Below are 26,141 nucleotides of genomic sequence, written 5' to 3'. Positions count from 1 at the left end.
CAATGTTGCTTCTTCCAGTGCAAAAACATGGTATATCTCTCCATCTGTTTGTATCATCTTTAATTTCTTTATCAGTGTCTTATAGTTTTCTGCATACAGGTCTTTTGTCTCCTTAGGTAGGTTTATTCCTAGATAGTTTATTCTTTTTGTTGCAGTGGTAAATAGGAGTGTTTCCTTAATTTCTCTTTCAGATTTTTCATCATTAGTGTATAGGAGTGCCAGAGATTTCTGTGCATTAATTTTGTATCCTGCTACTTTACCAAATTCATTGATTAACTCTAGTAGTTTTCTGGTAGCATCTTTAGGATTCTCTATGTATAGTATCATGTCATCTGCAAACAGTGACAGTTTTACTTCTTCTTTTCTGATTTGGATTCCTTCTATTTCCTTTCTTCTCTGACTGCTGTGGCTAAAAGTTCCAACACTATGTTGAATAATAGTGGTGAGAGTGAGCAACCTTGTTTTGTTCCTGATCTTAGTGGAAATGGTTTCAGTTTTTCACCATTGAGAACGATGTTGGCTGTGGATGTGTCATATATGGCCTTTATTATGTTGAGGTAGGTTACCTCTATGCCTACTTTCTGGAGGGTTTTTATCATAAATGAGTGTTGAATTTTGTCAAAAGCTACATTTTGGAAGTGTTTGAGAAGGATAGGTGTAAGCTCTTCTCTAAGTGTTTGATAGAATTTGCCTGTAAAGCCATCTGGTCCTGGGCTTTTTTTGTTTGAAGATTTTAAATCACAGTTTCAATTTTAGTGCTTGTGATTGGTCTGTTTATATTTTGTATTGTTTCCTGGTTCAGTTTTGGAAGGTTGTGCTTTTCTAAGAATTTGTCCATTTCTTCCAGGTTGTCCATTTTATTGGCATAGAGTTGCTTGTTTTAATCTCTCATGATCCTTTGTATTTCTGCAGTGTCAGTTGTTACTTCTCCGTTTTCATTTCTAATTCTATTAATTAATTTATTTTATTTTTGCCGTGTTGGGTCTTCGTTTCTGTGCGAGGGCTTTCTCTAGGTGTGGCAAGCGGGGGCCACTCTTCATTGCAGTGCGCGGGCCTCTCACTATCACGGCCTTTCTTGTTACGGAGCACAGGCTCCAGACGTGCAGGCTCAGTAGTTGCGGCTCATGGGCCTAGTTGCTCCGCGGCATGTGGGATCTTCCCAGAGCAGGGCTCGAACCCGTGTCCCCTGCATTAGCAGGCAGATTCTCAACCACTGCGCCACCAGGGAAGCCCCTCTAATTCTATTGATTTGCGTCTTCTCCCTTTTTTTCTTGATGAGTCTGGCTAATGGTTTATCAATTTTGTTTATATGCTTTTGTTTATTTGCTTTTAAGTTTCATTAGGTCCCATTTGTTTATTTTTGTTTTAATTTTCATTACTCCCGGAGGTTGGTCAAGAAAGGTGTTGCTGTGGTTTATGTCAAAAAGTGTTCTGCCTACGTTTTCCTCAAAGAGTCTTGTAGTGTCTGGTCTTACATTTAGGTCTTTAATCCATTTTGAGTTTATTTTTGTGTATGGTGTTAGGAAGTGTCCTAATTTCATTCTTTTACATGTAGCTGTCCAGTTTTCCCAGAACCACTCATTGAAGAGGCTGTCCTTGTCCATTGTATATTTTTGCCTCTTTTGTCATAGATTAGGTGACCATAGGTGCGAGGGTTTATCTCTTTGCCCATTGAATTTTATACTTTTCTTTCAGGTTGTTGGTGTTCCTGAAATGATTCGTGATTTTTGCTTGTGTACTCATTTTTGTATTTTAGAATTGCTATCAGCTTATTCTGTTTTCTGTAAATTGTCTCTAGTGATTGTGTGAGAGAGGCAGGGATTGTAGTTTGGGGATGGGATATGTCATCCTTTCTCTGGGTATTGGCTACTTGAGTCCTTGCTCTGCCCTTCTAGCCTGAATACCTACATTCTCTGCTGTCTCCTCTTCACATGTTCCTGCAGTTTGCTTGGGAGGACATCATGTGTTCTCTTGTGTTGATAAGTCTCATATTTACCTAGAGACTCCTGCTTCTTTTATCTGTACTAGTCTTCCCCTACATGTTAGGACTTTAAATTCCCCCATTCTTTTCTCTGAAGTTTTCATTCTGATTACTTTTTACCTTTTAGAATTCCTCTAAATATCTGGTTAGATATTGACACTCTTTTGTTTCACATTCCTATTTCTAATTTATTATTTTTGAAAAATATCTTTTCATTCACTATGTGGCATTGAGCGGGGGGCGGGGGGACGAAGGTAAGCAGCATTGCTCAATTTGCCAAATAGAATCCTTATAAACCATGGGAGTCAGATGCATTGTGAGTATGTTGTGTTTTTTCGTAAGTGGTATAAGAGCTCAGGGTCAAGAATAGTGTACTATAAACTTTCTGCAAGAAGTTCTTTCCTTAAGTTTCTAAAATTGGTTTCTCACGGAGCATCATAAGCATTAGTAACTTTTTATAAATACAGTTATAACTGTGATTACATAATCCTTTAAAAATGTTATTAATTCCTTATACAATTATCATTTTTAATATGCTTTGATATTATCTTTTTATAGTGACATTAAAATAATAGGCAATTTGTCCTTATGGAGGACAATACTCCCTTTTTCTTGCTCTCTGGTGAACGTTGGGATGGGAGTTTAGCACAGCAAGAGTTATGAGACCACTCACTCTTAGCACTTCTGTGGTCATGATGGAATGTACAGTTTCTTAAGGAAGAGGGATTTTGTTGCAGCTTAAGGATTGGTGTATGTAAGCATAAGAGAGTTTCTTTTGTATTAATTAGTGTTATCTGAATATTTTGATTATTTGTTTGCATTACTGCTAAAAGGTAACAGAGGAGTAACTTTGTATGACTGAATTTTATACAGTCATGATTTACGACAGGGGTCAGGTAAATATTTTCAGCTTTGTTGGCTATATGATCTCTGTTGCAAGTATAATTTTGTTGTAGCTTGGAAGTCATAAGACAATATGTAAATGAATGAGTGTGACTGTGTTCCAGTAAACTTCAGGACACTAAAACTTGTTTTTCATATAATTTTCACATGCTATGAAATTTTATTCTTTTCTAGATATCCCCCCATTAAAAAAATATAAAAACCTTTCTAAGTTTATGGGATATATGAAAATCAGTAGTGGGCTGGTTTCCAGCCCCTAATTTAGACTGTATAATAACATGGAAAATATTTATAATATATTGAGTTAATAAATAGCAGGTTACAAAACACTATCTGTAGTGTAGTCCCATTTATGTTAGAAAGCAATCATCAGTATACAGATAGCACTAGAAGAAGAGCTATCAAAATATTAATTGTGCCTCCCTGTTGGTGATTAGATTAAGGGTAAAGTTAAACTTCTATACTGTGTTCATTTGCATTTTCTGAGTTTTGTACCCTGAATATTTATTATGTCATTTTTAAAAAAACATTCTTGCATCAGAAAAAAGTTATTTAAAAACTGACAGAATCTACATTTTCAGGAAAATTGGGTTATTCATTGTTTTTTGGGTTTTTTTTTTTTAACATCTTTATTGGTGTATAATTGCTTTACAATGGTGTGTTAGTTTCTGCTTTATAACAAAGTGAATCAGTTATACATATACATATGTTCCCATATCTCTTCCCTCTTGCATCTCCCTCCCTCCCACCCTCCCTATCCCACCCCTCCAGGCGATCACAAAGCACCCACCTGATCTCCCTGTGCTATACGGCTGCTTCCCACTAGCTACCTACCTTACATTTGGTAGTGTATATATGCCCATGCCTCTCTCTCGCTTTGTCACAGCTTACCCTTCCCCCTCCCCATATCCTCAAGTCCGTTCTCTAGTAGGACTGTGTCTTCATTCCTGTCTTACCCCTAGGTTCGTCATGACATTTTTTTTTCTTAAATTCCATATATATGTGTTAGCATACGGTATTTGTCTTTTTCTTTCTGACTTACTTCACTCTGTATGACAGACTCTAGGTCTATCCACCTCATTACAAATAGCTCAATTTCGTTTCTTTTTATGGCTGAGTAATATTCCACTGTATATATGTGCCACATCTTCTTTATGCATTCATCCGATGATGGACACTTAGGTTGTTTCCATCTCCGGGCTATTGTAAATAGAGCCGCAATGAACATTTTGGTACATGACCCTTTTTGAATTATGGTTTTCTCAGGGTATATGCCCAGTAGTGGGATTGCTGGGTCATATGGTAGTTCTATTTGTAGTTTTTTAAGGAACCTCCATACTGTTCTCCACAGTGGCTGTATCAATTTACATTCCCACCAACAGTGCAAGAGGGTTCCCTTTTCTCCACACCCTCCCAGCATTTATTGTTTCAAGATTTTTTGATGATGGCCATTCTAACTGGTGTGAGATGATATCTCATTGTAGTTTTGATTTGCATTTCTCTAATGATTAATGATGTTGAGCATTCTTTCATGTGTTTGTTGGCAATCTGTATATCTTCTTTGGAGAAATGTCTGTTTAGATCTTCTGCCCATTTTTGGATTGGGTTGTTTGTTTTTTCGTTATCGAGCTGCATGAGCTGCTTATAAATTTTGGAGATTAATCCTTTGTCAGTTGCTTCATTTGCAAATAATTGTCTCCCATTCTGAGGGTTGTCTTTTGGTCTTGTTTATGGTTTCCTTTGCTGTGCAAAAGCTTTTAAGTTTCATTAGGTCCCATTTGTTTATTTTTGTTTTTATTTCCATTTCTCTAGGAGGTGGGTCAAAAAGGATCTTGCTGTGATTTATGTCATAGAGTGTTCTGCCTATGTTTTCCTCTAAGAGTTTGATAGTGTCTGGCCTTACATTTAGGTCTTTAATCCATTTTGAGCTTATTTTTGTGTATGGTGTTAGGGAGTGTTCTAATCTCATTCTTTTACATGTAGCTGTCCAGTTTTCCCAGCACCACTTATTGAAGAGGCTGTCCTTTCTCCACTGTACATTCCTGCCTCCATGATCAAAGATAAGGTGACCATATGTGCGTGGGTTTATCTCTGGGCTTCCTATCCTGTTCCATTGATCTATATTTCTGTTTTTGTGCCAGTACCATACTGTCTTGATTACTGTAGCTTTATAATATAGTCTGAAGTCAGGGAAACTGATTCCTCCAGCTCCATTTTTCGTTCTCAAGATTGCTTTGGCTATTCAGGGTCTTTTGTGTTTCCATACAAATTGTGAGATTTTTTGTTCTAGTTCTGTAAAAAATGCCAGTGGTAGTTTGATAGGGATTGCATTGAATCTGTAGATTGCTTTGGGTAGTAGAGTCATCTTCACAATGTTGATTCTTCCAATCCAAGAACATGGTATATCTCTCCATCTATTTGTATCATCTTTAATTTCTTTCATCAGTGTCTTATAATTTTCTGCATACAGGTCTTTTGTCTCCTTAGGTAGGTTTATTCCTAGTATCTTATTCTTTTTGTTGCAGTGGTAAATGGGAATGTTTTCTTGATTTCACTTTCAGATTTTTCATCATTAGTGTATAGGAATGCCAGAGATTTCTGTGCATTAATTTTGTATCCTGCAACTTTACCAAATTCAGTGATTAGCTCTAGTAGTTTTCTGGTAGCATCTTTAGGATTCTCTATGTATAGTATCATGTCATCTGCAAACAGTGACAGCTTTACTTCTTCTTTTCCGATTTGGATTCCTTTTATTTCCTTTTCTTCTCTGATTGCTGTGGCTAAAACTTCCAAAACTATATTGAATAAGAGTGGTGAGAGTGGGCAACCTTGTCTTGTCCCTGATCTTAGTGGAAATGCTTTCAGTTTTCCACCATTGAGGATGATGTTGGCTGTGGGTTTGTCATATATGGCCTTCATTATGTTGAGGAAAGTTCCCTCTCTGCCTACTCTCTGCAGGGTTTTTATCATACATGGGTGTTGAATTTTGTCAAAAGCTTTCTCTGCATCTATTGAGATGATCATATGGTTTTTCTCCTTCCATTTGTTAATATGGTGTATCACATTGATTGATTTGCGTATATTGAAGAATCCTTGCATTCCTGGAATAAACCCCACTTGATCATGGTGTATGATCCTTTTAATGTGCTGTTGGATTCTGTTTGCTAGTATTTTGTTGAGGATTTTTGCATCTATGTTCATTGGTGATATTGGCCTGTAGTTTTCTTTCTTTGTGACATCCTTGTCTGGTTTTGATATCAAGGTGATGGTGACCTCGTAGAATGAATTAGGGGGTGTTCCTCCCTCTGCTATATTTTGGAGGAGTTTGAGAAGGATAGGTGTTAGCTCTTCTCTAAATGTTTGATAGAATTCGCCTGTGAAGCCATCTGGTCCTGGGCTTTTGTTTGTTGGAAGATTTTTAATCACAGTTTCAATTTCAGTGCTTGTTGATTGGTCTGTTCATATTTTCTATTTCTTCCTGATTCAGTTTTGGCAGGTTGTGCATTTCTAAGAATTTGTCCACTTCTTCCAGGTTGTCCATTTTATTGGCATATAGTTGCTTGTAGTAATCTCTCATGATCTTTTGTATTTCTGCAGTGTCAGTTGTTACTTCTCCTTTTTCATTTCTAATTCTATGGATTTGAGTCTTCTCCCTTTTTTTCTTGATGAGTCTGGCCAGTGGTTTATCTATTTTGTTTATCTTCTCAAAGAACCAGCTTTTAGTTTTATTGATCTTTGCTATCGTTTCCTTCATTTCTTTTTCATTTATTTCTGATCTGATTTTTATGATTTCTTTCCTCCTGCTAACTTTGCGGGGTTTTTTGTTCTTCTTTCTCTAAGTGCTTTAGGTGCAAGGTTAGGTTGTTTATTCGAGATGTTTCCTGTTTCTTAAGGTGGGCTTGTATTGCTATAAACTTCCCTCTTAGAACTGTTTTTGTTGCATCCCGTAGGTTTGGGGTTGTCGTGTCTCCATTGTCATTTGTTTCTAGGTATTTTTTAATTTCCTCTTTGATTTCTTCAGTGATCACTTCGTTATTACGTAGTGTATTGTTTAGGCTCCATGTGTTTGTATTTTGTACAGATCTTTTTCTGTAATTGATATGTAGTCTCATAGCGTTGTGGTCGGAAAAGATACTTGATACAATTTCAATTTTCTTAAATTTACCAGGGCTTGATTTGTGACCCAAGATATGATCTATCCTGGAGAATGTTCCATGAGCACTTGAGAAAAATGTGTATTCTGTTGTTTTTGGATGGAGTGTCCTATAAATATCAATTAAATCCATCTTGTTTAATGTAGCATTTAAAGCTTGTGTTTCCTTATTTATTTTCATTTTGGATGATCTGTCCATTGGTGAAAGTGGGGTGTTAAAGTCCCCTACTATGAATGTGTTACTGTCGATTTCCCCTTTTATGGCTGTTAGTATTTGCCTTATGTATTGAGGTGCTCCTATGTTGGGTGCATAAATATTTACAATTGTTATATCTTCTTCTTGGATCGATCCCTTGATTGTTATGTAGTGTCCTTTTTTGTCTCTTGTAATAGTCTTTATTTTAAAGTCTGTTTTTGTCTGATATGAGAATTGCTACTCTAGCTTTCTTTTGATTTCCATTTGCATGGAATATCTTTTTCCATCCCCTTACCTTCAGTTAGTATGTGTCTCTAGGTCTGAAGTGGGTCTCTTGTAGACAGCATATATATGGGTCTTGTTTTTGTATCCATTCAGCCAGTCTGTGTCTTTTGGTGGGAGCATTTAGTCCATTTACATTTAAGGTAATTATCAATATGTATGTTCCTTTTCCCATTTTCTTAATTGTTTTGGGTTCGTTATTGTAGGTCTTTTCCTTCTCTTGTGTTTCTTGCCTAGAGAAGTTCCTTTAGCAGTTGTTGTAAAGCTGGTTTGGTGGTGCTGAACTCTCTCAGCTTTTGCTTGTCTGTAAAGGTTTTAATTTCTCCATCAAATCTGAATGAGATCCTTGCTGTGTAGAGTAATCTTGGTTGCAGGTTTTTCTCCTTCATTAATTTAAATATGTCCTGCCACTCTCTTCTGGCTTGCAGAGTTTCTGCTGAAAGATCAGCTGTTAACCTTATGGCGATTCCCTTGTGTGTTATTTGTTGTTTTTCCCTTGCTACTTTTAATATGCTTTCTTTGTATTTAATTTTTGACAGTTTGATTAATATGTGTCTTGGCGTATTTCTCCTTGGATTTATCCTGTATGGGACTCTCTGTGCTTCCTGGACTTGATTAACTATTTCCTTTCCCATATTGGGGAAGTTTTCAACTATAATCTCTTCAAATATTTTCTCAGTCCCTTTCTTTTTCTCTTCTTCTTCTGGAACCCCTATAATTCGAATGTTGGTGCGTTTGATGTTGTCCCAGAGGTCTCTGAGACTGTCCTCAGTTCTTTTCATTCTTTTTTCTTTATTCTGCTCTGCAGTAATTATTTCCACTATTTTATCTTCCAGGTCACTTATCCGTTCTTCTGCCTCTGTTATTCTGCTATTGATCCCACCTAGAGTATTTTTCATTTCATTTATTGTGTTGTTCATTATTGTTTGTTTCATCCTTAGTTCTCCTAGGTCCTTGTTAAATGTTTCTTGCATTTTGTCTATTCTATTTCCAAGATTTTGGATCATCTTTACTATCATTACTTTGAATTCTTTTTCAGGTAGACTGCCTATTTCCTCTTCATTTGTTAGGTCTGGTGGGTTTTTATCTTGCTCCTTCATCTGCGGTGTGTTTTCCTGTCTTCCCATTTTGCTTATCTTACTGTGTTTGAGGTCTCCTTTTTGCAGGCTGCAGGTTCCTAGTTCCCTTTGTTTTTGGTGTCTGTCCCTAGTGGCTAAGGTTGGTTCAGTGGGTTGTGTAAGCTTTGTGGTGGAGGGGACTAGTGCCTGTGTTCTGGTGGATGAGGCTGGATCTTGTCTTTCTGGTGGGCAGGTCCACATCTGGTGGTGTGTTTTGGGGTGTCTGTGGACTTATTATGATTTTAGGCAGCCTCTCTGCTAATGGGTGGGGTTCTGTTCCTGTTTTGCTAGTTGTTTGACCTAGGGTGTCCAGCACTGTAGCTTGCTGGTCGTTGAGTGAAGCTGGGTTCTGGCGTTGAGATGGAGATGTCTGGCAGATTTTTGCCGTTTGATATTATGTGGAACTGGGAGGTCTCTTGTGGAACAGTGCCCTGAAGTTGGCTCTCTCAGGTCAGAGGCACAGCACTGACTCCTGGCTTCAGCACCAAGAGCCTTTCATCCACATGGCTCAGAATAAAAGGGAGAAAAAGTAGAGAGAAAGAATTAGTAGAAGTAGGAAGAAAGAAAGAAAGGAAGGAAGGAAGGAAGAAAGAAGAAGGAAAGAAAGACGAGGGAGGGAGGGAGGGACGGTGGGAGGAAGGAAGGAAGGAAGGAAAAAAGAAAGAAAGAAGGAAGATAAAGTAAAATAAAGTAAAATATAATAGAGTTATTAAATTAAAAAATAATTATTAAGAGAAAAATTAAAAAAAAATGGACGGATAGAATCTTGGGACAAATGGTTGAAGCAAAGCTATACAGACGAAATCTCACACAGAAGCATGCACATAGACATTGACAAAAAGAGGAAAAGGGGAAAAAAGCATAAATCTTGCTCTCAAAGTTCCCCTCCTCAATTTGGGATGATTTGTTGTCTAAAGGAGGAAAGGAAGGAAAGAAAGAAAGAAGGAAGATAAAGTAAAATAAAGTTATTAAAATTAATTATTAAGAAAAAAAAACGGACGGGTAGAACCCTAGGACAAATGGTGGAAGCAAAGCTATACAGACAAAATTTCACACAGAAGCATACACATACACACTCAGAAAAATAGGAAAAGGGGAAAAAATAATAAATCTTGCTTTCGGAGTCCACCTCAATTTGGGATGATTCGTTGTCTATTCAGGTATTCCACAGATGCAGGGCACATTAAGTTGATTGTGGAGCTTTAATCCGCTGCACCTGAGGCTGCTGGGAGAGATTTCCCTTTCTCTTCTTTGTTTGCACAGCTCCCAGGGGCTCATCTTTGGATTGGGCCCCGCCTCTGCGTTCAGGTCGCTGGAGGGCGTCTGTTCTTCGCTCAGACAGGACAGGGTTAAGGGAGCCGCTGATTAGGAGGCTCTGGCTCACTCAGGCTGGCGGAGGGAGGGGCACGGAATGCGGGGCGGGCCTGCGCGTCAGAGGCCGGCGTGACGTTGCAGCAACCTGAGGCGCGCCGTGCGTTCTCCCGGGGAAGTTGTCCCTGTATCCCAGGAACCTGGCAGCGGCGGGCTGCACACGCTCCCTGGAAGGGGGGTGTGGATAGTGACCTGTGCTCGCACAGAGTCCCCTTGCTGGCGGCAGCAGCAGCCTTAATGTCTCTCACCCGTCTCTGGGGTCCGCGCTTTCAGCCGCGGCTCGCGCCTGTCTCTGGAGTTCCTTTAAGCAGCGCTCTCAATCCTGTCTCCTCGCGCACCAGGAAACAAAGAAGGAAGAAAAAGTCTCTTGCCTCTTCCGCGGCTCCAGACCTTTTCCCGGACTCCCTCCGGGCTAGCCGTGGTGCACTAACCCCTTCAGGCTGTGTTCACGCCGCCAACCCCAGTCCTCTCCCTGCGCTCTGAACAAAGCTGGAGCCTCAGCTCGCAGCCCCGCCCGCCCCAGCGGGTGAGCAGACAAGCCTCTCGGGCTGGTGAGTGCTGGTCGGCACTGATCCTCTGTGAGGGAATCTCTCCACTTTTCTCTCCGCACCCTGTTGCTGTGCTCTCCTCCGCCGCTTCGAAGCTTTCCCCCTCCGCCACCTGCAGTCTCCGCCCGCGAAGGGGCTTCCTAGTGTGTGGAAACTTTTCGTCCTTCACTGCTCCCTCCCACTGGTGCAGGTCCCATCCCTATTCTTTTGTCTCTGTTCTTTCTTTTGCCCTACCCAGGTACGTGGGGAGTTTTTTGCCTTTTGGGAGGTCTGAGGTCTTCTGCCAGCGTTCAGCAGGTGTTCTGTAGGAGTTGTTCCACGTGTAGGTGTATTTCTGGTGTATCTGTGAGGAGGAAGGTGATCTCCGAGTCTTACTCTTCCGCCATCTTCCCCTCGTCCCCCCTATTCATTGTTAATTAGTCTGATACTATCTATTTTGTTTACCCTCTGCTTCATTTTTAGCCAACAAGTCCCAAATTTGGAAAAGCTGACTCATATGAAAAACTGGAAAAACTAGGAGAAGGATCTTATGCTACAGTATACAAAGGAAAAAGCAAGTAAGTTCATTAATTTTTGAATATTTCACATGTAAAATATACCTGTTCTCTTACTAGTAACAGTATGTTTAAATAATTTTTATTTAATACACAATAGATTTTCCTCCCTCAGGTTTTTTGTTGTTATCGTTGTTGTCATTGTTTTAACGATTGTAAAAGAATTGTAAAAGAATTGCTTTTCTCCGTGAGCCAACAGTTTTGCAGACCTGTCCAATTTATCTTTTCTGTCCTTCCTCTCTTCCAACTTTGTTTTCTCTTTCTCTCATTGGAACCCTCAAATGAGAATTCATTTCCAGGTGAATGATGTGATTAATTTCTCATGGAGGTTTAGCATTTGCTTAAGAATAAGAGTACTGATTTGACAAAGCCAAATGTATTGATTATTCCTGACATCTTTTTAACTTGAGCTTTTACTCCATCTTTCAGAAGTCACTTAATTAAACAAACTGCAAACTCTTTCTTTCTTCCTGTGTCCTTTGGCGTCATGCTGCATATATTTCCACACAGAGAAACAACTCTTCCCCCCTTTGTCCTCTTCCCCCACATTCTCTCAGGGTCAGGGCACAGATTTGGGTTCTTAAAAAGCTTGCCCCTCTATGTTTCTGATAGGCCTCCTCCCTCTCCCATATTGAATAAGAGCACAGATTTGGTGGCATGTAGCTTGTAGAAACTTTGAATACTCTTCCTGAAATAACTACAGGATACAGAAGCCTCATTTTACCTTAATAAAAGTACCAAGCAGTGTTGAAAAAATTTTTTCTAAACTATCCTTGTTATTGTCTCCCTTTTAAGTCATTGTGTAAGATAGGAAATTCTAACTAATTACTCAGCAGTAATTGAATTACTAACTAAGCTAAGTAATTAAAGAGATAGAGAAGACAATTCTCTGAAGGATCATTCTAAACACATAATTGGAAATTTTGACTATGTGCTTATTTAGGTACTCTTTGGCTTTTCTGGAATGTAGTCTTATACCTTTGTTCATAGTTTTCAAGTTAAGATGAAGGAATATTCCTGATAAAGGAAGATATGTAAGTAAGGAAATTCAGAAATGCTGTAGATCAAAATTGAGTTTTAATTTTGACTCTTAGACATTTGCCCAAAAAAAGCCTTTAAAAAATTTGAATAGAAGAAAAATATGATGGGGAAGGAAAAAAAAATCCAGAGGGCTGTTAATGACTTCACTGTGTCTCTTAAGCATTATGGAATGTCACGGTGATGGCATAAATGGTTGAGTTAATTTCAATAGTGGTTGTGTCCCAAGTTTTTGTATTTTTTCCTAAGGAAAAATAGTACTCTACTGTGTAAAAATTACTTGAAACTTTCATGTTAATAAGGTGAAGATAACTACACTGGATTAAGCAATTATTTTGTGTAAAATATGGTGTATTCATTGTCTCATTTATTCTTCACAACACTCTATAAGAAAGGTCCCATTTTTATATTACTATAATCTCTGCTGGACCAGACATCTTGGTGCTTAGAGAAATTTAGTCACTTGTCCAAGTCAGTACAGGTTATTAGTGACAGAACTTGTCTTGGCTCATGTCTTTATGGTTTGAGGTCATCTTTTCCTAACCATTTTACATACTGCTTCCACAGGATAAGGCCTTCTTGGAAAGACTTGGTCCTTGTTGAGTATTCCAGGTGGTTCTCCCAGATGCTCTGATTTGTTTTAATGGTGGATCAAACAGAAGCAAACATACTATTTCATTATAAGGAAACAAACCAGTCATTTTGAAGTGCCTTCCCACCAGAGATATGCTCAGCTAATTTCCAAATGCAAGATAATAACTATTAAATGTTTAACTTTAAGATTTATGACAAAATCTTGAAAGATAGTTGAAACATTCTCCATTTATTATGCCCAAATAAAAGAAAGACTGCAATCTTTGAGAAGGATAGTTCTGGACAGTTAATACTTTTCACTCCATCAGGTCTCAATGTATCTTGTCAGCATTTCTCAAGCAGTTTAAAGCTTGCTGGTCACATGTACTATTTAATTTCCTCCAGCTGGAGATGAAAGCCATTGACCACTCACCTGCTTTAGGAGATGGCAGGCTGCTTGTGCTTATTTGCTTTATGGTGGCAAGGTCAGGCCAAAGAACAACAGTTAGTGCCATCTAGCAACATTAAGAGAGCTGAATTTGGTGTGTCTCCTAAAGCACTATGTAATTTAAAGAGTCAACTGAATGTTAGGATCCCTGTTCCAGTACGCCTCACCACTTTCCCATAGCTGTCTGCATCCCTGCCTCCATCTTTAAACGTTATATTTAGCATCTACCCCAAGAGCAGCTATCGTTATCTTGCAACAAAGCTGCATGGCATTTGTAGAGATACCCATGATACTCAGTTGGTGAGCATTTTATATATATGTGTATTGAATTACAGGTGTCAAGTTTGGATTTTGCAATAAACCTCATTGTATTCGTTTGCTAGGACTGCTAAAACAAATACCATAGAGTGGGTGGCTAAAACAACAGAAATTTATCATCTCTTAGTTCTGGAGGCTAGATCTAAGATCAAGGTATTGGCAGAGTTGGTTTCTTTCTGCGGGTTGGTCCTGTAAGGGAGAATCTGTTCCATGCCTCTCTCCTAGCTTCTGCGGTGTGCTGGCAATCTTTGGCATTCCTGGCTCGTAGATGCATCACCCTGATGTCTGCCTTTATGGTCACATGGTGTTCTCTCTCTTGGTGTGTTTGTCTCCACATCCAAATTTCCCCTTTTTATAAGACTACTAGTCATTTTGGATTAGGGCCCACTGTAATGACCTCACTTTAGCTTGATTACTTCTATAAAGACCCTATTTCCAAATAAGGTCACATTCTGAGGTTTTAGGGGTTAGAACGTCAACATTTCTTTTTTGGAGGATACAGTTCAATCTATAACACTCATTAATTTCAAACCTCACTAATTTGGCATTGTGTTCATGATAATATTCTTCTTCATCTCCATTTATGATATATGTAAGTCGTCTTTTATTTCATGGTTCAAATATATGAGCAAAGGCTATCCCCCCATCAAAAGATTTGTGTAATTGTTGACTTTGATACAGTTGCTGTCAGCCATTGTTTAGAAACCTGAGAAGAAGTATAAAGACTTTTTATTACTCTTGAATTCTCTTGAGTTTCTTATTCCTGTAGGGATACATAGGTTGGGGAGAAGTTGACTGAGATTCCTGTACTGTGTAGCCCTCTTGGTAATGAGCTTGCCTCTGAAGAATGTGGCTGGTTAACTGCAACCATTTCAACATACAACACTCACAAATAAGTTTTCCTATTAAAAAAAAAAAAGCTTTGAACTTCCCACGGTTTTATATTTGAGTAGAGATTTGTTTTGTTTTGTTTTGAAACCAGTGTTCTCCAGCTTCTTAATACTTTCTTTGTGCATGTGTGTGTTTCTGTCTGGGGAAGGGAGGCAGTTTATCATCACTCTTGCTACTAATCTTTATCCTAGTTTGATTTCCTGGTTATGTTCTCTCTTCTAAATCCCTGTAGCATTTAATTTAGGATTTTAAAAAATCATGCAGTGTATAATATGCTACATTTTAAAACATGTGGTATTTAAAAATGTCTTTAGTTCAGCCCCTTGAAATCATCTGTTTCCCAAGGACATTTGTATCAATACATTAAGAGACTGGTTAACAGTTTTTTAGCTTATTTAATTAATGATGAGTGTTTGTTATGTTGTTTTTATGCCCCTTCTATGCTGTAGGTGAAAAAGAGGGAATTTAGATACAGATTCTGCCCTCAGGAAACTTAACAGTCTGGACGGGAGACGGTCCATATATGTAAAGAACTCTGTATGAGTTAGAACGTAGTGTATTCTATATAAGATAGAATGCAGTAAGAAAGGCCCAGGTAAAATGCTGTGGGGTTTCAAAAGGAAGGAAGAGAGGATGAGGTTGAATAAAGTATTTTAAATGTGTGCTCTCCAGTGGTGACTGAATTCACAGCCTCATGTGCTTTTAAATCAAGCCTCCCTCATCCCTGTGTATATTTGTAGGACTCCTTGGGAGAGTTCCCTTTTGGGACTTGGTCCTCTAACCACATATAATGAAATTTTCACCAGACTCTTCACAACATCTGTTAAAGCCTGAGGGCCTTAAAGTAAAATTAATTATTTATTTGAATTATTGTGCAAATTTTGATAAAAGCGAAAGTGTTATGTTTGAGTGTTCAAGTGGGATTGGCATTAGACAGTATAATTTGGACAAGTTGGTGGGTTGTTTATATGTGAGCACCCACGGATGCCTGGCTGTTGTAGGTAAGAGCTATGAGCACCAGCCATCTCAACTCCCAAACTTGGAGTATGGTGGGACCTGTGTGTTCCTCAGCGTGCTGGGATCTGCAGTTGGAGTGCACCCGAGTTCCCCCCAACCCCATGCCTGAACCCCCAGTTCTCCCGGGTTCCACACCCTTCCCCGAGTGGTGAGAATCTATAAACCTTTACTCTTGCCTGGGACAGAATCTTTTCCTTCCTACTGTAAAGGATTGTGAGGCTGTAGCTGCTTGCTTTTGCCTTTCTCATGCTTCTAGTGTCATTTACAGAAAGAAAAAGTTTGCTCTTTGTTCCGTCTCTGGAATTAGAGTATTGGACTTACCCAGACTAAGTCGTCCCACAGATGATCCTGATTTCTGGTCATTTTTTCCTGCTTATCTTCAGTTTCTGTTGAGGTGGAGATGCCAAAACCTTACTCCTGCGGGAGCCCGCTAAACAGAGGAGCCGGCCCAAACTGGTCTGTGCCAGCTGTAAATTGTTATCTCAGGTCCATAAGAACAATGGAGGAATTTGGTCACTTTATGTAACACGAGATTTATGTGATTGAAAATGCCAGTCTTCTTTTAGCATTTCATTCTGCCAGTGTGTGCTGAATCATTGAACTTGAATTCAACGACCTCATAAATTGAGAGACTAGGCCAAACCAAGACTGAAATACACTAAATACATTTCAAAGAGCTCTTCAAAGCCGCCTGAGAAATAGGAGGAAGAAATACTGCTAATTAAAACAAGCAGCAGCAAGAAGAAAGGCAGCAGCAGTCACCCACCTTTTCAGAATCTGTGAGATTAAAGAGGTGGCTCTTACTGCTGGCCCTGAAGGTCAGCTCCACTGAAACACTATCAGGAGGAGTTTGAAGAATTCTGAAAGTCAGAAATCCCCAGATGGAAAACACTGGACTCTTGGTTCACTGAAGTTTCAATCTTAAGTGTTGACACCTGGACTGTCATGCCGACTTCCAGCATCCTGAGAGGTTATCTACCCAGAAACAGGAACTCTGTACAAAAGAGAGGCAAATCTGATTACATTTTACGGGCTCTGCTACACTCTCTGTTTCTCATTAGGTCTGCTCTGATTTCTTTTAGACTTTGGGTCCATAGGCTTATTATCACAGCTCACTTCAAAGATCAAGCCTGTAACCACACTATTAGTCACAGGATATGAAAATGGCATCATACTATGATAATACAATCAGTGTTAACTTTGTAATTTAATGCATAAAATATGGCATTACAGTGTGCAAGAGAAACTGGATTTTTAAAAAAAAACTAATGAAATGAATGGACTTTGTGTCATGTGATTTTCAGATCTGGTGCTCCTTGTGTACAGATGAAAGTAGAGTTCTTATCCTTACCTACTCCAAGGAGGATAATAGCCCACCCACCAACATCTGCTAATTTTATTTTCAAAAACCTTAAAGGCTATTCAAATTGCAGATTCAGCCCTGACTTCCTTTTCAGGAAGAATGTAAGGCATTAGGAGCTGGTTCATGGGTACAGCTGGTTCCATTTAGCTTGCAGCAGATAAACAAACAATACCTAATCTTTTTGACAAAAGTGACAATGAGTATATTGTTTAAGCAAGAACCATGATTTCAATTATTAGACCAAACTGTACAGGGATAACTTTTCTGTTAGACAGTGTTTTAATGTTGGCCTCTGTTAGCCATTTTTATTATCAGGGTCTTTGATCATTTGATTGGGAGACCCTCAAAACAATCAGTGATATTTCCTGTCTTCAGAGTTGTAGTCCAGCTGGTGAAAATGGAGGCATTCCTTGGATAGTGGAGGAATATTTTGAAAGAGTTAGTGTAGAAATTTCCAATTATCATAATGTCAGGGCTCCTAGAATCTCTCTCCCACTTAAACCACTTAGTTCAGTTTAAGTGGTTTTTGAGGAGGACTAGAGGAAGGACATGACGATAAGATTGGTTTCAGTTTAAAGCAAACCCACATTCCTGAGTTGTTCATTGTTACTATCATCCTTTTATTTTAAACCAGGATACATTTGCTGATATCTGGAGACATTTTTGGTTTCATAACTCAGGGAGCGGTAGTGGTGTTACTGGCATCTAGAGGCCAGGGATGTTGTGAAACATCATACAAATGAACAGGACAGTCTCCCGCAACAAAGAATTGTTTGGTCCAAAGTGTCAATAGTGCCAAAGTTGAGAAGCCCTGGTCTAAACAAGCAATGCAGAGAGGCATTGCGCATGTAAAAGAGCTCTTTCCGTCGGAGACATTTACTGAGCCCATAGTGTGTTCTGTGTACTGGGCCAGGCAATGGATATGTAATGGTGGGCAAAACTGAGTTTCTCTTTCCATGGAACCTGTCATCTAGTGGGGAAGGCAAAGATTACTCGAGTCAGCAGATACATCTGTAATTTTAAATTGCAAAGAGGAAAAGAGAGCTATGAAAAATAACTAAGAGAGCAGTGGGTTATATATGTTTATGTGAGGGAGAGAGGTGGGCAATGAGTATATCTTAGTTGGATGGACAGTGGAAGCCTTGCTGATGAGGGGACATTTACACTTAGATCTGAAGGAGGAGATGTGACCAACCAGGTAAAGAGCACGGATAAGAGTGTTTCAGGCCAGACCCCTAAGAAGAGCTTGGTATTTTCTACAGACTTGGAGAGCCCCATGTGACTGGGAGTTCAGGGGAGATCGGTATGAACTGAGTTTTGAAAAGTTGGCAAGGCCTTGAGGACCGCCTTAGGAATGTTCTGCTTACATATTACTGCAAGATGAACCGCCCCAAAGCTTAGAGAGTTAAAAAAGCTACTATCATTTATTTTGTTCATGAACCTCCTCTTGGGAAAGGGCCGGACAGGAAAAGCTTGTTTTTGCTCCATGTGGTATCATTTTGCACAGCTGGACTGGGATATGAGGGATCCATATATGATTCACTAGAAAGATATAAAATGGAATCACATAAAATGCTCAATCAGAGGGGGCAGAAAAAGAAGGAAAAGGACGTACAATGAATAGAAAACAGTTTACAAACAGGATAGCTATTAATACACTTATATGAAAATCACTTAGAATATAATTGGTCTAAATACACCAATTAAAAGACAGATATTGTCAAAGTAGATAAAAAACAAGACCCAACTATATGTTGTTTACCAAAAACCCACCTTAAGTATAAAGACTTAGGTTAAAAGTAAAGTGATAGGGCTTCCCTGATGACGCAGTGGTTGAGAGTCTGCCTACCGATGCAGGGGACACGGATTTGTGCCCCGGTCTGGGAAGATCCCAAGGTACAGAAAGTGGAAGCTGCCTATGTTTTAAGGCCTGTGCCCAGAACTGGCACAGTGTCACTTTCACCTACTTTATTTATCAAGTATTTGAAGAGACCAGATTCAAGGGGAGGGGAACACAGACTGTACCTCTTAGTGAAGAATGTCAAATAATCTTTGGGTCATGTTTTAATACCTCACAATACAGTTTGGATTTCATTTTAGTTGGGAATTAAATCTTTGCTCTTACCTTTGCACAGGGCTCTTTCACTTATCTTTTCTGACCACATATTCATTGACTACTTCTTGGATTAACCTCACTCTTTTACATAATATTCCCCAGAAGGATAAAGATCCAGTTTGGTGTAAGGTGCTTTGTGTAGAGGGGGACCTTATATAATGGTTTGCTTGGGACAGTCCTGGTTTATGCTTGTTGTCTTTGTGTAATTATTAATAGCGCTCCTTTTTGCTAATTCAGTGTTTTTACTATTCGGTGTCTCCATTTGGATGATAAAATGTATGATCAGCTTCCTTATGTAGTGCTTTATTCCTCTAGAACTTGCTAAAACATTTTGCCAAAAAACAAAATTTGATTAAAGTGTTGTACTATGGAGACCAATCGAGTATTTAGAAGCATTAATTGTAGTGAACGTTTGGGAGATGTTTTGAATTGTTTGTGATTATCATTGAACCTCTAATGAAGATTTGTCAATTAATTTAAAAAGTTTCGTGGCCAATTAATGAGTTTTAGGTACAGCACATGCTCTTGGACAGCAAGGTATGGAGACTAGACTTCAGGAAGTTTGTGAAATAGCAACTGATCAGTCTAAAATGCAGATGACTTAACCAGATCCCTTACTACTCATGACATAAATGATAGGCTCAGAGTAACTCAAGGTAGCAGAAATATTGGAAATTTGAAACATGAATTAATGAGTAAGCCGGGGCTTGGGTGAAACCAGGAGCTTTTAGAGCCCAAAGCTAATGTGTTGTAGTGTCAATGAATTTTAGTCAAATGCGTGCAGTCTATTTAGCACTGATGCATACAAAAGGAGTATACTATACCATTAGGAGCAATTATAATAATGGAGAGATGGCATGTATTTGAAAATTTAGGACTCCAAATTGCATAGGGTAATCAAGTGCAAAATTGGATTGTAGACACTGTCGATTTGGGCTGCTTTTTAAGGAATATGAGATCTGGTAGGCCAGGATCAAAAAGGAAGTCTTTGGAAAAAAGGAGTGGGGTTTGATCTGATTCTTTCCCTAAGTATGCTTGGGTTGCCCCCGAAGTTTAACTTCAGGCTCTTGTTTGTTGCCCCATCATAATGAACTGGAGAGTGATGTCTTCCTTTGTCACTAAAATCTGACAACTGGAAAGATAATACATGCTCAGTGGCTTTTATTCAGAAAAATATCTGAGCTCAACAAATAGACAGGAAATTATTTTAAAGATCTCAGGCATGAGACATTTTTCATGCTTAATGTTTGATTCCAAGCAAATATGTGCTCCCTTCCTTCTGTGGTTCAAGGAAACATATATTTCCCTGTATAAACAAATTATTTGAAAATTTAAAAGATAGTTCTGTCTCTAGTTCAAAATGGTCTCCTTGGGATTGCTGTGTTTTTAACTATCTCTGTTTTCAGGGATTTTAATCAATGATCCTACAGATCCACCAGCACAGACTGAGCCAGGGAAAATTGTAAACACCAGGAACTTTGGTTAACAGTCGAAAGCCCTGTTGTAACTCAACTGAGAATAAGATAGACGTCATTCCTAGTTGGCCTGATGGGTGAGACAAGAGAGTGAATTCTGAAGCAGCTTAGCGCGCAGCACAGGTACTGGCAGACAAAAAAGCCCCTGAGGAAGGAGAAAAGGAACCAATGGCTTTTGTTGTGTGTCTGATTAAACCTCTTAGGAGAAAGAAGAGATACTGGGAAACTAAGTAAATGTTACAAACGAGGCCTGTTGGGGATCCCAGAGGAAGCTGAATTCCTAATGAGAAGGCAATGGGCTGGGTTAAACAGTGACACTTTTTTTTTCCCCACTTTATGTCCTGGGAAACTTTCAATGTTAAGCTCTGGAGAGTTGAGTGCACCTGGGACACTGCCCAAAGTAAAGCACGGAAAATGGTTATATTAAAATAGAATATATCTCATCTCTGAGTGAAATAGAAGAGATGAAAGAATAGAACACCAACAGAGTTGGACAAAGGAAGAACCAAATAGTATGAGAGGGATTGCCTAGGGAGAGCACAAGAAAACCAGCCAAGCACCAAGGAAGGAAGAGAGTTGCTGAAAATGCAGATGATGGTGTCAGATATTCAGCAAAGACAAATCAGATGAGTCCTGAAAAGGACCCATTAAATTTGCAATTAGGAAGGTTTTTCTTAAGTATGTGCAGGGAGCTGGTGGGGCTGGAGACCTTATTGCTTTGGGTCAAGAGAGAAAGGGGAAAAAATGGAGGCTGAAATGCAAGCTATTCTTTTGAGGAGTGAGGCAGAGGAGGAAAGGAGAACAAGAAGAAGGGGCAAACATGTTTTTGTTGTTTTGGCTTTAAACTAAATGGGAGGGGATTGAGTATGTATATGGATTATAACAAGGGAGTCGGATTTTACTCTCTTTTTAGGGAGAGAGAAAATGATTAAGAAAACACTTGAAATATTTTCTGGATGAAGAAATTTGAGGAGCTCTCCTTTCTCTGTCACTTGATCTCTATTCATATGTCCCTGATAATTGGTCTCCCCCTTTCTTGTTCTGATAATCTATAAATCTGAAATCATTTTTCTTGCCAGGTTGATCTCATTTAGGACTTAGTCCTAAGAGAACATTATCCTTTTTAAATAGCTCTTCTCTTTTTATTGGTGTTCTTTAAAACTTCAAACACACCATTAAACTTTCTGTGTAACACATTGGTTTCTCCTCTTGGCCAATTTTTTTTCATTGATACTAGTTGTAATTTTAAAATAACGTCTATTTATGTGAATCTTCTGTCTCTCTTGGTGCTTTCCCTTGGTAATTAGGGTCATGAAATAAAGCTGATATTTATTGAACACTAGGTTAAGCTCAATTTTCTCACCTATTAAAATAGGGCTGATAATGGAATTGGTTTCACACAGCTGTGAAGAGTATTTATGAACGAATACCTTTGCAGCGCTTAGAACCGTGTCTCACCTGTCAAATGAATGTCACCTATTACTTTTTCCTTTGTTTCTTTTACCAGTTCTGGAAAAGCTTTGGGATGAGATTATTTCCCTCATTTTATAGATGTAGAAACTGAGGCCCATAAAGTTTGAGTAACTTGCCCACAACCACACAGCTAAGGGGCAGAGCCAGGATTTAGACACAGTCAGTCCAACTCCAGAGCTGAGTTCTTAATTTTTATCTCCTTTTATTTTTGGGGGGGAAAAATGTTAAAATCTGCTTTCTTAAAATCTATGCTTACTCTACTCCTTTGTTAATGATAAACTCTAGGGATACAGAGCCATTTTTTCCCTGTGATTCTCATATCTTTCCTCTGTGCCAGTATTGTAATTTCTCTTTAGTTATTTATCATTTGTATTCTCCACTATTCTAAGCAACTTCACAGTGACATCATAGTTACTTTTCCCCGTATTTCACCAAAGTGATTTGTGGCTTTCCATATAGGAGGTACCTGCATGAAATAGAACACTGATTGCTCCCCTTCCCTTTTCTATTGGATAAATTTATTTTGGACAAGATTTCCATTCCATTGCTACTTTTTTTTTTTACATCTTTATTGGAGTATAATTGCTTTATAATGGTGTGTTAGTTTCTGCTTTATAACAAAGTGAATCAGTTATACATATACATATGTTCCCATATCTCTTCCCTCTTGCGTCTCCCTCCCTCCCACCCTCCCTATCCCACCCCTGCAGGCGGTCACAAAGCACCGAGCTGATCTCCCTGTGCTATGCGGCTGCTTCCCACTAGCTATCTACCTTACGTTTGGTAATGTATAAATGTCCATGCCTCTCTCTCGCCTTGTCACAGCTTACCCTTCCCCCTCCCCATATCCTCAAGTCCATTTTCTAGTAGGTCTGTGTCTTTATACCTGTCTTACCCCTAGGTTTTTCATGACATTTTTTTTCTTAAATTCCATATATATGTGTTAGCATATGGTATTTGTCTTTCTCTTTCTGACTTACTTCACTCTGTATGACAGACTCTAGGTCTATCCACCTCATTAGAAATAGCTCAATTTCGTTTCTTTTTATGGCTGAGTAATATTCCACTGTATATATGTGCCACATCTTCTTTATGCATTCATCCGATGATGGACACTTAGGTTGTTTCCATCTCCGGGCTATTGTAAATAGAGCCGCAATGAACATTTTGGTACATGACCCTTTTTGAATTATGGTTTTCTCAGGGTATATGCCCAGTAGTGGGATTGCTGGGTCATATGGTAGTTCTATTTGTAGTTTTTTAAGGAACCTCCATACTGTTCTCCACAGTGGCTGTATCAATTTACATTCCCACCAACAGTGCAAGAGGGTTCCCTTTTCTCCACACCCTCTCCAGCATTTATTGTTTCAAGATTTTTTGATGATGGCCATTCTAACTGGTGTGAGATGATATCTCATTGTAGTTTTGATTTGCATTTCTCTAATGATTAATGATGTTGAGCATTCTTTCATGTGTTTGTTGGCAATCTGTATATCTTCTTTGGAGAAATGTCTGTTTAGATCTTCTGCCCATTTTTGGATTGGGTTGTTTGTTTTTTCGTTATCGAGCTGCATGAGCTGCTTATAAATTTTGGAGATTAATCCTTTGTCAGTTGCTTCATTTGCAAATATTTTCTCCCATTCTGAGGGTTGTCTTTTGGTCTTGTTTATGGTTTCCTTTGCTGTGCAAAAGCTTTGCAGTTTCATTAGGTCCCATTTGTTTATTTTTGTTTTTATTTCCATTTCTCTAGGAGGTGGGTCAAAAAGGATCTTGCTGTGATTTATGTCATAGAGTGTTCTGCCTATGTTTTCCTCTAAGAGATTGATAGTGTCTGGCCTTACATTTAGGTTTTTAATCCATTTTGAGCTTATTTTTGTGTACGGTGTTAGGGAGTGATCTAATTTCATACTTTTACATGTACCTGTCCAGTTTTCCCAGCACCACTTATTGAAGAGGCTGTCCTTTCTCCACTGTACATTCTTGCCTCCTTGATCAAAGATAAGGTGACCATATGTGCGTGGGTTTATCTCTGGGCTTTCTATCCTGTTGCATTGATCTATCTTTCTGTTTTTGTGCCAGTACCATACTGTCTTGATTACTGTAGCTTTGTAGTATACTCTGAAGTCAGGGAGCCTGATTCCTCCAGCTCCGTTTTCGTTCTCAAGATTCCTTTGGCTATTCGGGGTCTTTTGTGTTTCCATACAAATTGTGAGATTTTTTGTTCTAGTTCTGTGAAAAATGCCATTGGTAGTTTGATAGGGATTGCATTGAATCTGTAGATTGCTTTGGGTAGTAGAGTCATTTTCACAATGTTGATTCTTCCAATCCAAGAACATGGTATCTCTCTCCATCTATTTGTATCATCTTTAATTTCTTTCATCAGTGTCTTATAATTTTCTGCATACAGGTCTTTTGTCTCCTTAGGTAGGTTTATTCCTAGTATCTTATTCTTTTTGTTGCAGTGGTAAATGGGAGTGTTTTCTTGATTTCACTTTCAGATTTTTCATCATTAGTGTATAGGAATGCCAGAGATTTCTGTGCATTAATTTTGTATCCTGCTACTTTACCAAATTCAGTGATTAGCTCTAGTAGTTTTCTGGTAGCATCTTTAGGATTCTCTATGTATAGTATCATGTCATCTGCAAACAGTGACAGCTTTACGTCTTCTTTTCCGATTTGGATTCCTTTTATTTCCTTTTCTTCTCTGATTACTGTGGCTAAAACTTCTAAAACTGTGTTGAATAAGAGTGGTGAGAGTGGGCAACCTTGTCTTGTTCCTGATCTTAGTGGAAATGGTTTCAGTTTTTCACCGTTGAGGACGATGTTGGCTGTGGGTTTGTCATATATGGCCTTTATTATGTTGAGGAAAGTTCCCTCTATGCCTACTCTCTGCAGGGTTTTTATCATACATGGGTGTTGAATTTTGTCAAAAGCTTTCTCTGCATCTATTGAGATGATCATATGGTTTTTCTCCTTCAATTTGTTAATGTGGTGTATCACATTGATTGATTTGCGTATATTGAAGAATCCTTGCATTCCTGGAATAAACCCCACTTGATCATGGTGTATGATCAGTTTAATGTGCTGTTGGATTCTGTTTGCTAGTATTTTGTTGAGGATTTTTGCATCTATGTTCATTGGTGATATTGGCCTGTAGTTTTCTTTCTTTGTGACATCCTTGTCTGGGTTTGGTATCAGGGTGTTGGTGGCCTCATAGAATGAGTTTGGGAGTTTTCCTCCCTCTGCTATATTTTGGAAGAGTTTGAGAAGGATAGGTGTTAGCTCTTCTCTAAATGTTTGATAGAAATTGCCTGTGAAGCCATCTGGTCCTGGGCTTTTGTTTGTTGGAAGATTTTTAATCACAGTTTCAATTTCAGTGTTTGTGATTGGTCTGTTCATATTTTCTGTTTCTTCCTGATTCAGTTTTGGCAGGTTGTGCATTTCTAAGAATTTGTCCACTTCTTCCAGGTTGTCCATTTTATTGGCATAGAGTTGCTTGTAGTAATCTCTCATGATCTTTTGTATATCTGCAGTGTCAGTTGTTACTTCTTTTTCATTTCTAATTCTGTTGATTTGAGTCTTCTCCCTTTTTTTCTTGAAGAGTCTGGCCAATTAAAAAAATTTTTTATTGGAGTATAGTTGATTTACAGTGTTGTGTTACTTTCAGCAAAGTGAATCACTTATACATACATATATATCCACTCTTTTTTAGATTCTTTCCAGGGTCCTACATAGCTAATGAAACAACACTGTTGCCATTGCTACCTTTTCATTGCGGACCTCAGCTCAAGATTTGATGGTACCCATTTCTCTTACTACTTCTTTTATTCTGTTCATATGGCAAACGTAATTCCTGATCTGCCAGTACATTTACAACCCCTTGATCCTTCTCATAAATAATGGAGGAACTAATATTATAGTAAGAATTGTACCTTAACAAAATAAAATGCTTTCAGATGGGTTTTTTAGTAAATCAGAAACTCGGTACCCTTGTGCCCCCATCCAAAGTATACTCCCGGCACCAGTTTTAAATTCAGTTAAGCATTCAACGTTGAATTAAGAGGAGAAAATGATTCTCTCTACCTGTTATGTCCTTTGACAGTCTTGTCAAATTTTCATGGTCCTTTTTCTTATATTTAGTCACTTCCTTATGGATTTGTATCTAAGCAGGTTCCTTTATATTGTTTGTATGTATTTACTCACACAAACTTTCAGATGACTTCATTAATTTTAAATGATTTTTGTGATGGTTGACACGACCTCAGGTAATTTACCGTTGACCCATCTGTTAAAAAAGGCTTGTTTAATTAATAAGACCTGGAG

General features: G+C 38.6%; 1 protein-coding gene across 8 annotated transcripts in view; it reads left to right on the top strand.

The window, feature by feature from the left end:
- CDK14 (cyclin dependent kinase 14) overlaps positions 1–26,141 on the top strand; it is a 716,891-nt gene that overhangs the window by 290,929 nt on the left and 399,821 nt on the right. For all 8 annotated transcript variants that reach the window (XM_067746465.1, XM_067746464.1, XM_067746468.1 and 5 more), the window contains one exon: positions 11,015–11,109. In XM_067746465.1, the coding sequence (XP_067602566.1) occupies positions 11,015–11,109 (95 nt within the window). The remainder of the gene's footprint in view (positions 1–11,014; positions 11,110–26,141) is intronic.

The sequence above is a fragment of the Pseudorca crassidens genome, chromosome 8, assembly GCF_039906515.1.
Source record: "Pseudorca crassidens isolate mPseCra1 chromosome 8, mPseCra1.hap1, whole genome shotgun sequence".
NCBI classification, from domain to species: domain Eukaryota; kingdom Metazoa; phylum Chordata; class Mammalia; order Artiodactyla; family Delphinidae; genus Pseudorca; species Pseudorca crassidens.
This window is presented reverse-complemented; position numbering and strand designations above follow the sequence as displayed.